General features: G+C 43.5%; 1 protein-coding gene across 10 annotated transcripts in view; it reads left to right on the top strand.

Moving 5' to 3' along the window:
• The window catches only part of SEC24C (SEC24 homolog C, COPII coat complex component), a 35,922-nt gene that overhangs the window by 12,953 nt on the left and 8,508 nt on the right, over positions 1-14,461 (top strand). For 6 of the 10 annotated variants that reach the window (XM_067710549.1, XM_067710548.1, XM_067710546.1 and 3 more), the window contains 6 exons: positions 2,686-2,821; positions 3,308-3,355; positions 11,291-11,466; positions 11,676-12,050; positions 12,364-12,500; positions 13,759-13,827. In XM_067710549.1, the coding sequence (XP_067566650.1) occupies positions 2,686-2,821; positions 3,308-3,355; positions 11,291-11,466; positions 11,676-12,050; positions 12,364-12,500; positions 13,759-13,827 (941 nt within the window). The remainder of the gene's footprint in view (positions 1-2,685; positions 2,822-3,307; positions 3,356-11,290; positions 11,467-11,675; positions 12,051-12,363; positions 12,501-13,758; positions 13,828-14,461) is intronic. The other 4 variants (XM_067710552.1, XM_067710554.1, XM_067710553.1 and 1 more) reach the window with 3 other exon arrangements.

The raw sequence follows: 14,461 nt of genomic DNA, 5'->3' as shown, positions 1-14,461 counted from the left end.
TATGTTTCCAAGCTTCCTTTGAGCTGAGGAGGGGAATTAGTAGTCTTCAGGTTGGGTTGTATTGCCCTACCTAAGCTGCCTAAAAGGTTGTGGTGACTGGGATTGAGGAACATGAATCTGGCTCTTGGTCACTGAGAGTCCTGTGGGCAGTCTGCCCTTCCCTGTTTTTTTTTTCCCTTTTGGCCGCATCTCGCAGCTTGTAGGATCTTAACACCCTGACCAGGGATCGAAACCAGGCCCACAGCAGTGAAAGTGCCGAGTCCTAACCACTGGACTGCCAGGGAATTCCCACCTTTCCCTGTTTTTTTATAAGGCGACTGTGTCTCTGCCTTAAGACATCTAGTGGGAGCACATCTTCCAGGTTCAATGGCAGTTCACTTCCTGTGGGTGTCACCCTGTGCAGCCTCACCTGGCTGCATTGTTCACAGCTGGATGGAAGGGTTGTGGTCGCAGCTCGTCCAGAGCCTGTGACTAGGATTAATTATTTCTGTTGACCTAAAGTCTCTCTGAAATCACTTGTTTCTCATGTATATTGATAATGCCTCTCATCGGACTCATAGTTCTATCTATAAATGACTCTGGGACTTGGGGAACTAGTTCATGGATGAAAAGTGTGATGTTTGTGTGCCTGATTTTTGGTGCCTCTCATATCTTTCTGCTGATATCATTCCTTTTCCTTTGTTTGAGTTTCTTTGGCTTCTTAGATATTGTCTAATATCAGGGAAATAAGAGGAAACCAATCTGGTGCTGCCTTAGGATCAGTGTTTGGCTTTTACGTTACTTTTTCATGAAGAGCAGCTGGTAATCTACAGATTATATTATTCATAGGGGTTTTTTAGAAAATGGTTGACATTTGATCTTTGGTTAGGCTAGCTAAGGACTTAGGTATACCAAATGCTTTATGCTTTTTAAAACAGTAAATTCCATAAAGGGATATGGGAAAAAGAAGGCACCAAGGAGGCATAGGTAAGATTTGGGAAATGATTGAAGTTATGACCATTTTAATTATGACTTTGGAAAAAAAAATTGCGAAGTGGTGAGATTAGGTCTCAGGGCTTTGGAGAGCCTTACTCTGGATTGGGACTTTGGCTGGACAGAGTCCACCTCTGATCTATCAAGTCCTGGCTTATCAAGATGGAGTTTGGCATTGCCCCAAGAGGAAGCTCTGTTATTGAGAGGAAAACGTATCTGGTTCTTTGATGGCTAGTGAGCAGGTTCAGATTAATCATATTCCTGTAGGCAGGTTCTATAGTGTCTAATCTCTACTGGGGGCAGAGCAAAAGAAAAACAAAAAAACAATAGTTTGAACAGGGGTCAGCAATATTTCCAAAGTGATATGCCAAGTAACTAATTGCTTTCTTCCTGCATCTCATGTGGGAAGGATGCTTGGGGGGAGTAGAAGTAGCTTTGATGGCAGCTCTGATGAGCAGAAAGGATGGAGTACAGCTTTTGTGATGACATAGTGACAGCAGTAATTGGAGGGCAGGTGACCTGTCCTGACTGAACAGTTGGGCAGGAACAAATTCTCCAACCCGTGGGAATACTTTCCTGAGCCATGTGCTATTGGGAGTGCCAACACTTAGAAATGGCTGAAAAGAAGATGCGTAGGATGAGTAGAATATATGAAGAAGAGGTTGGCAGAATAGTCTTCCTAATGTTTATTTATTTATTTTGGCTGCGCCGTGTCTTAGTTGCGGCATGCAGGATCTTCACTGTGGCATGTTTAGTTGTGGCATGCGGACTCTTAGTTGCGGCATGCATGTGGGATCTAGTTCCCCGAACAGGGATTAAACCCAGGCCCCCTGCACTGGGAGCACATAGTCTTACCCACTGGACCACCAGGGATGTCCTGAATAGTCTTTCTAAGAGGTGCCTTTCTTTACAACCTAGTTTAGAATGTTACTTGGTCACCTTCTGTGCCACCTTTCTCAAGTATGCTCTAAGTTTCTGAGTTCTGGAGTGGGATCCTTTCCTTTTTTAAAAAAAAATTATTTATTTATTTATTTATTTTTGGCTGTGTTGGGTCTTTGTTGCTGCACTCAGGCTTTCTCTAGTTGCGGTGAGCAGGGGCTACTCTTCATTGCAGTGCACGGTCTTCTCATTGCGGTGGCTTCTTTTGTTGCAGAGCACGGGCTCTAGGCGCACGGGCTTCAGTAGTTGTGGCTTGATGGCTCTAGAGCACAGGCTCAGTAGTTGTGGCTCACGGGCTTAGTTGCTCCACAGCATGTGGGATCATCCTGGATCAGGGCTTGAACCTGTGTCCCCTGCATTGGCAGGCGGATTCTTAACCACTGTGCCACCAGGGAAGCCCCAGATCTTTTCCTTAAAAGAGTTGACATTTTGTCTAGGTTAAGAACGTTAGACTGTCCTGGATTGAGTGAGAGTGTATGGTGATCATAGGAAGGCCCTACATTTTTGTGGCTCTGGCTACAGCTTCACCTGTAGTATACCTGTCTAGGAGAGTAGAGGCTCTCTGGCTGGGCATCCATGTTCAGAATCTCCTGTAGCTGGAGTTGCATGTTGATGGTGTCCTTTTCATTACCAAGCTATGGTATTATGCTTGTGATATTGCAGTAAAGGTCTGAGCTTATTGGTCTGAGCTTATTGATTCTTGCTTTGCATTCCTTGCTCAGGGTGGAGGAGAAAGTTATTTCCCAATTGCTTAGTTCTCTTCTTTACCCTCAGGTGTTTCAAGAGCCCCACCTTCTTCAGGGGCACCTCCAGCCTCGACAGCACAGGGCCCTTGTGGCCAGACTGCATATGGCCAGTTTGGACAAGGAGATGTACAGAATGGGCCAAGCTCCACTGTTCAGATGCAGAGGTACGTATTTGTTTTTTTTTTTAACATCTTTATTGGAGTATAATTGCTTTACAGTGGTGTGTTAGTTTCTGCTGTACAACAAAGTGAATCAGCTATACATATACATATATCCCCATTATCTCCTCCCTCTTGCCTCTCCCTCCCACCTTCCCTATCCCATCCCTCTAGGTGGTCACAAAGCACCGAGCTGATCTCCCTGTGCTATGCGGCTGCTTCCCACTAGCTATCTATTTTACATTTGGTAGTGTATATATGTCCATGCCACTCTCTCACTTCGTCCCAGCTTACCCTTCCTCCTCGCCGTGTCCTCAAGTCCATTCAGAGGTACGTATTTGGCTCAACCTAAAATTGGTCTGATGAGACTGGAAGAATTAGGAATGTGTGAGGGCCTGTTTACTTTTCTTTTCTTTTTTTTTTCTTTGCTTTTCTCTTACATCCCTTTTCCTCTTCCCTTCATCTTTTTGTATTTTGTTCTCATTTTTGCAGGTTACAGGTGCTGCTGATGTCCACCCTATGGATTATTGACCCATCTAAGTACCTGGGTTTTTTTCATATTCTTTCTATTTTTGTGAACTTGGGTTTTTTCCTTGACTAGACATATCTATAATCATTGTTATGGTCCTTCTGAGCTTACCCTACGGGAAAAACAGGAGAAAAGAACCTCAGGATTATTTATGTCTCTTCTGACTTCCCCTTTTCCTTTAGATCAGGCACTTAGTAGGACTTATTGGTTAAGTTTGAGTGTGACCAGTTATGAAAGGAAAGATACTCAAAGGAAAACTACGTAAATGATGAAAACTTTGGTGGTGCATGACTCAGTAAACCCTTGTCTTTGCATGGAAGTCCATTAAAGGAGGGCAGTCATCTCTGTTGGAATGCTGTTTGTTTTTTGGTAAACAAAGAACAAAGTATAACTACGCATAGGTAGTGGTAGTGGAAGAGTCACTTAGTGACATTTTTATTAGGTGTCCAGAATACACATTTTTAACATTGAATGTAAGCCCAGAGAAAGAGGCTAGGAAACTCTCCCTAACCCTCTGTGTTGGAAAACTCTGAGAAGCAGTATAGGGAATTCATTAGTTCATTCATCCACTTAAAAATATTTATTTTGTACTACTATGTGTCAGATGTTGTTCTAGAGGTTGGAGATAAAGCATTATCAAACAGATCAAGTCTCTGCCCTCGTGAGCTTATAGTCTCATGGAGTACACAGAAGATAACAAGTAGTCAAATGTAAATAAGAAATTAAACAGGGCTTCCCTGGTGGCGCAGTGGTTGAGAGTCCGCCTGCCGATGCAGGGGACACGGGTTCGTGCCCTGATCCGGGAAGATCCCACATGCCGCAGAGCGGCTGGGCTCGTGAGCCATGGCCGCTGAGCCTGCATGTCCGGAGCCTGTGTTCTGCAACAGGAGAGGCTACAACAGTGAGAGGCCCGCGTACCGCAAAAAAAAAAAAAGAAAGAAAGAAAACAGAATAAGGATATTGAGAATGAGTAGTGAGGAGGTAGGAAGCTGTTTTAAATACATTGGTCAAGGAAAGCCTCTCTGAAGTGATGTTTGAAACCACAGTGAAATGATGAAGGGAGGTACCCAGAGATCTGGGGGATGAGTGTCTTAGATAGATGGAACAATGGTGCAAAGGCCCTGGTAGAGAAATTAATTTGGTTGATGTGAAGAAGAGCAAGAATGCCAGTGTGTCTAGAGCAGAGTGGAGAGTGGAGGAGATAAAGTAGGTACATAGGCAGGAACCATATCATGTAATGCTTTCTAAGCCATAGTTAGAAGTTTAAATTTGATTTTAGTTGCAGTGGGAAGCCGTTGGAGAGTTTTAAGCTGGAGAGTAACATGTTCCCCATTTATTTGTTTGTTCGCTTATGTGATGGATCTTTTCATTGTAATGTAAAACACATATACAAAAACCATACAAAACAAAGGTATGGCTTGGTAAATTTTCATAAAGTGATTACAACCCAGATCAAGAAGTAGAACTCTGCCACGCACCCCTAAAACCCCTTCCATGTGTTCCAGTTCAATCATCGCTCTCTCCCTCCCCCCATAGGTAACCATTATCCTAACTTTTTTGTTTTTGGCCATGCGGGATCCTGGTTCCCCAGCCAGGATTCGAACGCATGCCCCCTGCAGTGGAAGTGCGGAGCCCTAACTACTGGACCACCAGGGAATTCCCTTCCCTATCCTAACTTTTTTTTCTTTTTTTTTTTTGCGGTATGCAGGCCTCTCACTGTTGTGGCCTCTCCCGTTGCGGAGCACAGGCTCCGGACACGCAGGCTCAGCAGCCATAGCTCACGGGCTTAGCTGCTCCGCGGCATGTGGGATCTTCCCGGACTGGGGCACGAACCCGTGTCCCCTGCGTTGGCAGGCGGACTCTCAACCATTGCGCCACCAAGGAAGCCCTATCCTAACTTTTATAGTAGCCACTTTCTTGTGTTTTTTTAAAATAGTTTACATCCAAAGGTACATCCCTAGACACCACAGTTTAGTTTTACCTATTAAGAAAAAACAACTTGATGTGTCTTTTAAGTCCATAGGTTCCCTTTTTATCTCTTTCTTTTTCTTACTGTTTATCTGTTGAGGACTCCAAGCTAATTGACCTGAAGAGTTTCCCACAGCCTGGATTATCTGGGTTGTATATTCATGTTGCAGTTCAGTATTTTCCTTTTTCCTTTGTATTTCCTGCAAATTTGCAGCTGAATCCAAAGACTGGATCCAGATTTGATCCCTGTGGATAGGATGGAGCAAGATTTTGAAGGCACATAATATCTTTTTTTATATATAAATTTATTTATTTATTTTATTTATTTATTTTTAGCTGCATTGGGTCTTCATTGCTGTGCACGGGCCTTCTCTAGTTGCGGCGAGAGGGGGCTGCTCTTTGTTGCAGTGCGCGGGCTTCTCACTGCGGTGGCTTCTCTTGTTGTGGAGCACGGGCTCAAGGTGCGCGGGCTTCAGTAGTTGTAGCTCACGGGCTCTAGAGCGCAAGCTCAGTAGTTTTGGCGCACAGGCTTAGTTGCTCCGCGGCATGTGGGATCTTCCCGGACCAGGGCTCGAACCCATGTCCCCTGCATTGGCAGGCAGATTCTTAACCACTGTGCCACCAAGGAAGCCTGGCACGTAGTATCTTTTTTTTTTTTTTTTTTTGCGGTACGTGGGCCTCTCACTGTTGTGGCCTCTCCCGTTGCGGAGCACAGGCTCCGGATGCACAGGCTCAGCAGCCATGGCTCACAGGCCCAGCCGCTCCGCAGCATGTGGGATCTTCCTGGACCGGGGCACGAACCCGTGTCCCCTGCATTGGCAGGCGGACTCACAACCACTGCGCCACCAGGGAAGCCCCACACATAGTATCTTGATGTCTCTCTTTTTATGATGTTACTAGTTGTTGATTCATATGTATGTTAATTCACTGGGTTTACAAAATGGTGATACTCTAATTCTTTTGTTTTCCTCATTTATTTGTTTGAATACCATTTTAGACAGTTCTTGTCATCTGTTATTTGGTTACAGGTTGTGCAATTCATGTAGAATAAATGCTTGACTCTTTACCTTTATTTCCTAGTTTATAGGGAAATGAGTTGGTTCTCAGTTATGTACAAGGTGACCAACTCTTATTTTTAATATCATTATGAATTTATAGTTTTAAACATATTTGATGGGTTTCAAATTACTGCAACTATCATCATTATTGGAGTATAAAGTGTCCTGTCTTTGACCAATGTGAGCCTCTTCAAGTTGATTCCTGAGTCCTTTTGACATGACCCTAGTAATCTTTAGGTCTAATGAGATGTTTCAGGCTTATCTTGTACATTTATATTCTAGACCAGGAATTACCCATTTTTCCAAGAAATCCTTTATTTTTTTGGTGAGAAATGTTATTTTGTGACTATAACCTGGGCACTAGGAATGTTCATTGCTGCCTGATTGGTCACTTCCTAGGCCTCTTCAGTGGACGTAGCTAAGAAATACATACCTACATATATTAAAGTTACAATACCTCATTAGTTTAAATACGTACTTTCAGTTCAAATTCAAGACTACAGAACCTTTACTTAACCTCTTCATTATATCTGTATCTCTTTTCTTCCATACCAGGAGTCTTGATTCTCAAGACTGTGGGGATGATGGAATTTGAATATTGGAATATCCCACAATTTCTCATTTATTTTATCCCTTATTATACACAACAATCTCAGTATAACAATACTAATACTATCACAAATGTGATTAGTAAAAACATTACTTTTTAAAAATTTTGCTTGTGCTCTCCTCATTCTCTAATAATTAAAACAAATATATTTATTTTAAAAAAGAGGTCACTTTGCTGAATTCAAGAGTAGAAGTAGGGAATCCTATGAGGAGGTTATTGCCGGTAGTTCAGGTAAGGGATGATCTTGGCTTGGTTTAGGATGGTAGTGGTAGAGGTGGTAAGAAGCAGTCAGATTTGGGATATATTTTGAAGGTAGAGTCGGTAGGATTAGATGTGAGTTAAGAGAGAAAGAGGAATTCTGGATGTCTTTTAACCTGTTGACTTAAGCAATTTGGTAAATAGTGCTATTTACTGGGATGAAGAATATTTGAGAAGGAGCAGATTTGGGGCGTGAAATGAAGGGTTTTATTTTGTACATTATAGGTTTAAGAAAGCTACCAGCTACCAAGTAGAGATGCTGAATAGGCAGTTGTATATGGATCTGCAGCTAAGGAATAATGTCAGGACTGGAGATACAAATTTGGGAGTCTTCAGTATAGAGACATTATTTAAAGCCATGGGACTAAATGAAATCACTTAGAAAGTGAGCATTGTGAGTAAATAGTAGAGATGAGGACTGAACCTTGGAGCTTACTGACATGTAAAAGGCAGTCAGAGGGACTTCCCTGGTGGTGCAGTGGTTAAGAATCTGCCTGCCAATGCAGGGGACACAGGTTTGAGCCCTGGTCCCGGAAGATCCCACATGTCGCAGAGCATCTAAGCCCGTGTGCCACAACTACTGAGCCTGTGCTCTAGAACCTCCAAGCCACAACTACTGAGCCCAGGTGCCGCAACTACTGAAGCACGTGCTCCTAGAGTCCGTGCTCCGCAACAAAGAGAAGCCACTACAATGAGAAGCCTGCCATGAAGAGTAGCCCCTGCTCACCCACGTACAGCAACGAAGACCCAACGCAGCCAAAAAGAAATAAATGAATAAATAAATTTATTTTTTAAAAAAAAAGGCAGTCAGAGGAGGAGCTATCAAAACACAATGAAGGGGCTTCCCTGGTGGCGCAGTGGTTGAGAGTCCGCCTGCCGATGCAGGGGACGTGGGTTCGTGCCCCGGTCTGGGAGGATACCACATGCCATGGAGCAGCTGGGCCTGTGAGCCATGGCTGCTGAGCCTGTGCGTCCGGAGCCTGTGCTCCGTGGCGGGAGAGGCCACAACAGTGAGAGACCCACGTACCGCAAAACAAACAAAAACACAATGAGGGGCTTCCCTGGTGGTCCAGCGGTTAAGACTCCATGCTCCCAATGCAGGAGCCTGGGTTCGATCCCTGGTCAGGGAACTAAGAGCCCTCATGCTGCAACTAAAGATCCCATATGCCACAACTGAAGACCTGGCACAGCCAAATAAAACAAACAAACAAACAAACACACTGAGAAAGAGCAGTAGTGAGGTAGGAGATTAGCCATGACAGAGTAGCATCCTGAAACTAGGTGAAGAGAGTATTTTAGGAAGTCAAGAGAATAATCAGCTGTGTCATTTGCTGCTGAAGGGTGAGATGTAGACGAAGAATTGACTGTTGGGTTTGGCAAGGTTCGACATCATTGACAGTTGTAGTTTCAGTGGAGATATGAAGGCAGGTGAAAGAATTTCAGCTGGTAAGTAGATTAATATAACCTAAAACCCTTCTGCCACAAACATCTAGAAAGGGGAGAGGAAATAGAAACAATTCTTTTTTTTCAAATACATAATCAAGCTTAAAAGAAAGAAAGTGAAATCCTCAAGTGCCAGAGACAAAGTGGGAACTGAAAATCAGAGTGGTTTTCAGTTTTCAGTGGTTTTCAGTGGTTTTCAGAGTGGCTGCCTGTGGAGAAGGTAGAAATTATTATCTTGAGAACCTGCAGGCTTAAGTTTAAGGGCAGAGCAACTAAGCCTGTGCGCCACAACTACTGAGCCTGCGCTCTAGAGCCCACGAGCCACAACTACTGAAGCCTGTGCCTAGAACCCGTGCTCTGCAACAAGAGAAGCCACCGCAATGGGATGCCCGGGCACCGCAAGGAAGCGTAGTCCCCGCTTGCTGCAACTAGAGAAAGCCCACACGCAGCAACAAAGACCCAACACAGCCAAAAATGAATAAATAAATTAATTAATCAATTTATTTAAAAAAAACACACAACAAGATACTCCTGTGTATCCATCAGATTGGCAAAATTAAAAAGTCTGACAGTACTAATTATTGCTGAGCATGTGGAGTATCAGGAACTCTCATCCACTGGTGGTCAGATGCAAATTAGTACAACTACTATGGGAAAATAACTTGGAATTATCTGTTAAAATAATATAAATATAAACCATATCATATAAACCAGTAATTTCACTCGTAGCTATATGCCTTAGAAAAAACTCATGTGTATATAAACAAGTTGAATATATGATTGAATATAGCAACATTATTGATAATATCCAAAAATTGGAAAACCCCCAATATCCATCTGTAGTAAAATGCTTAAGTAAATCATGGCATATTTATTTAGTGGAATAATATTTAGTGATGAAAGAGAATGCTAAATGCAACAGCATAGATGAATTCATAAACATCGTTGAACAAAAGAAGCAAACTCAGAGTATGTACGATGTGATTCTGTTTACAAAAGTTTAAAAACCTGACATAGCTGAATTATATTGTTTTAAAGATACGGGAACAATTATCAAGAAGTTGGGAAAGTAGTTATCTTTGGGAGAAAGGAGAGGGCTGTGATGGAGGAGAGGCACACTGGGCCTTTGGTGTATTCTATTTCTTGAATTGCTTTTCGGTTACATGGGTTTTTGTATTATTCAGCAGTACGTATATGTTTTACGTATTTTTTTCTATTTATGTTATATTTCACAATTAAAAAGTAAAGTATTGATACATTGGACTAAGAATTGGGTCTGGGTTCTAGTTCTAGAATAGTCTGCTACTTATACCCTTAGTGTCTTAGTTTTCTATCTGCTCTGTTTCCCTCATTAATTTGCTGTGAGAATTAAATAAAGCACTTAGAGATGCTTTGTAAATTATAAAGCCATGTACAGATAAGGTGTTGGTTTATTGTTACTATGGTATGTGATAGAATACCACTGGGTAGTGGAGAGTATTATCCATGTTAATAGAGTAGTACCATGGAATATAATTATTTTGACAAGGATTTATGAGCATCTGCCATGGGGCTAACAGTATGTTTGTTGCTATGGAAGACAAAAAATGCAAAGCCCAACAAAGAGCTTAGGGAGGTAAGTTTCACTAGCATATTGCCCAGAAAATACTAGTTAAATGAACAAATGAAAAGTGTGAAACTGCAGAACTATTAGAAGCTGACCAAACATAATAAAGTTCTAGTTATTTAGTAGAGACAAAATAAGCAGGAAGGATAAATCAGAATTTCAGTTTAACAGGCTATCGTTGTGAAGAATTTGATTCATTCTTGAAATCCCAGAAAGAGCTTGTTATGTATAATAATCTGTGTTATAGATTTCTGCAGTAACATTACTGTAAAACACTGTTGCAACTGCTAGTTGGTATACAATGATATTGGAATGATTTTGAATTTATATTTTAATATGCCATCTGATACCATGGGAGTATTCAAGACAGTTATCCAAGTAACGAGGCTTTGCTAGATAGACCCAGCTAGAAGGCTACCTGGTTTATGTCCTGTTTGTCTAGTCCTTAACTCTGGTAGAGTTAGCATCATCTTTCTGCTTAGCATAGAATGCCAGACTTAGCTGACCTGCTCTTCTAATCTTAAGGATATTTCTAACATCTTTCCCAGGATTAAGTGATACTTTGGTTTAAAAGTTAAACAATCAAACTGCATTTGTTTGAGCCCACATTATTAAGCTCCTGTTGTGTTAATGCTTCTGTGCACCTTCCCTTCGACTCCTTCAGTGCTTCAGATTACAGAACTGAGGTGGTTTGTCAACAAAGGATTAAGGCAGAGGAGGTGATAATCTAACTAGCAGAGTAAATAATACTCTGATCTGAGGGTGTTCAACCATGTTTTTGGAGTGAACCTAATGGAAAACAAGGTTTGCCATGAATAATCACAGTGTAGATCATGAGGAATGTAATTTATTCACAAATATATAAAAATGTGAAGCCATATAAGAGCCCAGATGAGAATAAGATGCTGTAAAACAATATAGTTTCCTATATGATGTGGAGCTCCTGCCAACTTTGAAGGGTATCTCAGCCCACTAGAAACCTCTGCCTTCCTTCTCTTCGCAGGCTCCCTGGGTATCAGCCATTTGGGTCAGCCATATTGGCCCCTGTGGTCAGCCAGCCAGCTGTGCTTCAGCCCTATGGCCCTCCCCCAACAAGTGCACAGGTGACGGCTCAGCTGGCCGGAATGCAGATCAGTGGTACTGTGGCCCCAGCCTCTCCACCTTCAGGGCTAGGCTATGGTGAGTAGCTGTGACCACAGGAATACTGTCCCCTTCTTTTTAGAAGCATCAGACTCTGGGGCTATACCTGAATCCCTTTTATTTCTTGTGCTTCTGAGCCCCAGCAGATGGGAGAAGTCATTCCTGCCCCTCATGTGGAAAGGAAAGTGATTTACTGAACAAGGAGGCAGAATGACTGGGGTTCTGACTCTACTTCTTCTACTTCTCAGGCCCACCAACATCGCTGGCCTCAGCCTCAGGAAGTTTCCCTAACTCTGGTCTGTATGGCTCCTATCCTCAGGGCCAAGCTCCTCCCCTTGGCCAGGCCCAGGGTCATCCTGGGACCCAGGCTCCCCAGCGATCTGTCCCACTACAGGCCTCCAGCTTCACACCCCCAGCTTCAGGGGGTCCTCGGATGCCTTCGATGACTGGTCCTCCCTTGCCTGGACAGAGTTTTGGGGGGCCCCCAGTGAGCCAGCCCAACCATGTGTCCTCACCTGCTCCTCAAGCTCTGCCCCCTGGCACCCAAATGACTGGGCCCCCAGGACCACCACTACCACCTATGCACTCCTCCCAGCAGCCAGGCTATCAGCTGCAACAAAATGGTGAGTTTTTCCCAAGGTCTACCTAGGAGCCAAAGGCTTTAGCAGTTCACGTGTTTTTGTTGTTGTTTTTATTTGCTTTTAGTATTGTTTGCTAAGTGGTGAACTAGATAGACAGCTTCAGGGTATTATTACTAGGATCTGGGGTTTATAAGATTTTTTTTTCTCTTAGTTCAGGTAGTGTGGGCTTTCTCTGAATGGTCACTACTGTACCTCTCAATTCTACATTTATAGGAGTCTAGTAATTTCCGTGAGGCCTTAAGAAGAGATAGAGAAGGAATAATTTGTTCATCAACCTTGTGTCCTTGTCACTTAGGTTCCTTTGGACCAACCCGGGGCCCTCAGTCCAATTATGGAAGTCCCTACCCAGGAGCAGCCACTTTTGGAAGTCAGCCTGGGCCTCCTCAACCATTGCCTCCTAAGCGCCTGGACCCTGATGCCATCCCGAGCCCTGTAAGTAGATACTTATGTGGTCCTGGGGAAGGTGCTTGTGGCTGCCAGATAAGTGAGTCAACCTAGAAGAGATGTTTGCCTAGGCTTTTCTGATTTTCCTTTTCGTTCATCATCTTGTAGGTGTAGAACCTAGATGTAATTTTTGACTCTTTAACTAGAACTTGAAGTCCCAGAAATCTTCTGGGGGCACTTTTACTTCATAGCTGGGCAGGAAAGGAAGGGAAACCAGGAGTGATCAGCAGTATCAGTAGAGCTCTGGGTTGAGTGCTGCATTCTGCCACTGCTGGACAGAGCACGGTAACCTCTGCTCTTCTGTGGAGTAGTGGGTGGGTCCAGGTCTTGTCCTCTTAGATCTAGTAGGATAGCAGTCTTCTTAACGGGTAGAGCTGGTGGAAATTCTCTGGTGTTAGGTGGTAAGAAAAGGAAAGCCTCTCTGAATTCTCTCTGCCCTTATTTGGACAGTGTTTTAGGAGGAAGCCTCCAATACTTTTGTTTGTTAGCCTGCTGCTGTGTGGATGGGGAATAGTGATCTACAATTTCAAGGGCGATGTGGGGAAGTTGCTTCTCCCAGGAAGAGGGTGAATCTCACCCTTAGAGCCATCAGAATACTCAGGCCTTCCTCATCATACACAGAATAGAGGCTCGTACTGTATTCCCAAGTGGAGGCCACTTTATAGTTCTGTCTGCAACATTTGCTATGTCAATTACCTCACCATGCTTAGCCATTGTCATTCCATTCTGTTCTCTTCCCTCTTCCTTTGGGGAACTATCATGGTGAGGGACCCAGTTGGCAAAGGGGGACTCTAGAGGATTAAGCAGTCCCTCTTTCCTTCTCCCTCCTTTAGTAAGAAGGAGAGTCTGGTTGGATGTGAGGCTTCTTTCAGCATAAGAATAGTTCTTACATGGGAGGCTTGGCCTTTTGGAGGGAACATCCCTCTTCTTCCTTCTTAAAATTTCTCCCATTCAGCCCCTCTGTATAACCCCTCTTGCCTCCTATTTGCCCCCTTCCTTATCTTTCTACATCATAGCCTGAGCCATTAAAGGCTCTTTTTTGGCCCAGAAACATTTGGAATTTCTGATCTGGGGGGGCCTGATTTCAGCAGTATGAGCTGGGCTCCATGGAGTTAGTATGAGCTAACTCCATGAGTTAGCTGTTCATGTCTAACTCATCAGGGCTGAGAGAAGTAACATCTGCTTCTTGTTCTTTTGTCTCCCTCCCTGTATTCCCCTGCTGCCTTTATTATTAAAACACTAAAAGCAACTCAATGAGCTGCCTCCTCAGCAGAAAACCAGACACAGAATAGACCCTGATGCCATTCCTAGTCCAGTAAGTGCAGGGGGTGGGTGTGTGTGTGTCATCCCTGTGTTAATGTCACCCATGCATGCCTGTGACCTCATCTTCACCTCATCCACCATGTCCATCCCTCCGCATCCTCTTCCCTTAGTCCTTCTAGACCCTTGCTTTTACAAGCTAGAAGGATGTGCATGCCTCGAGTCACCATATAATGAAGAAGTAGCAAGCTGTTAGCAGTGCCTTTAAGTATGGGATGGTAGAAGGTCAGGATCGAAGGGTGGGGTCAGATGGCATATTAAGCTTTGGTTTTAGTCCTGCTGGCTCCTCCAGGAGCCTGCATGTGACATAGGATGGAACAGGACAAAACTGAACAGTAGATCTTTCCCTTTTGGGTTTGATTTGTCTACTGCTTATTGTAGAGAAACATGTGGGTAGGTGGCTACTAATGTACAAATTTGGGAAGCTCATTTCTTACGGGGAGGGGTCAGCTGGTTTGGGAAAGTGTGGGCCACTTTCTCATCTGGAGAGTCTGTTTGACTCTGATATATTTCTAAGCTTCAACTCTTTCTGCTATGGGATACAGAGTCTTATTCTCCCTTTACTTTTTCTGGTTTTACCAAACCCATCTTGAAGTAACTGACCAAAGGTTATCAGCCTGCATGAAGGT

The sequence above is a fragment of the Pseudorca crassidens genome, chromosome 16 (assembly GCF_039906515.1).
Source record: "Pseudorca crassidens isolate mPseCra1 chromosome 16, mPseCra1.hap1, whole genome shotgun sequence".
Taxonomy (NCBI): domain Eukaryota; kingdom Metazoa; phylum Chordata; class Mammalia; order Artiodactyla; family Delphinidae; genus Pseudorca; species Pseudorca crassidens.
Note: the sequence above shows the minus strand (reverse complement) of the source record. Positions and strands in the feature narration are given on the sequence as shown.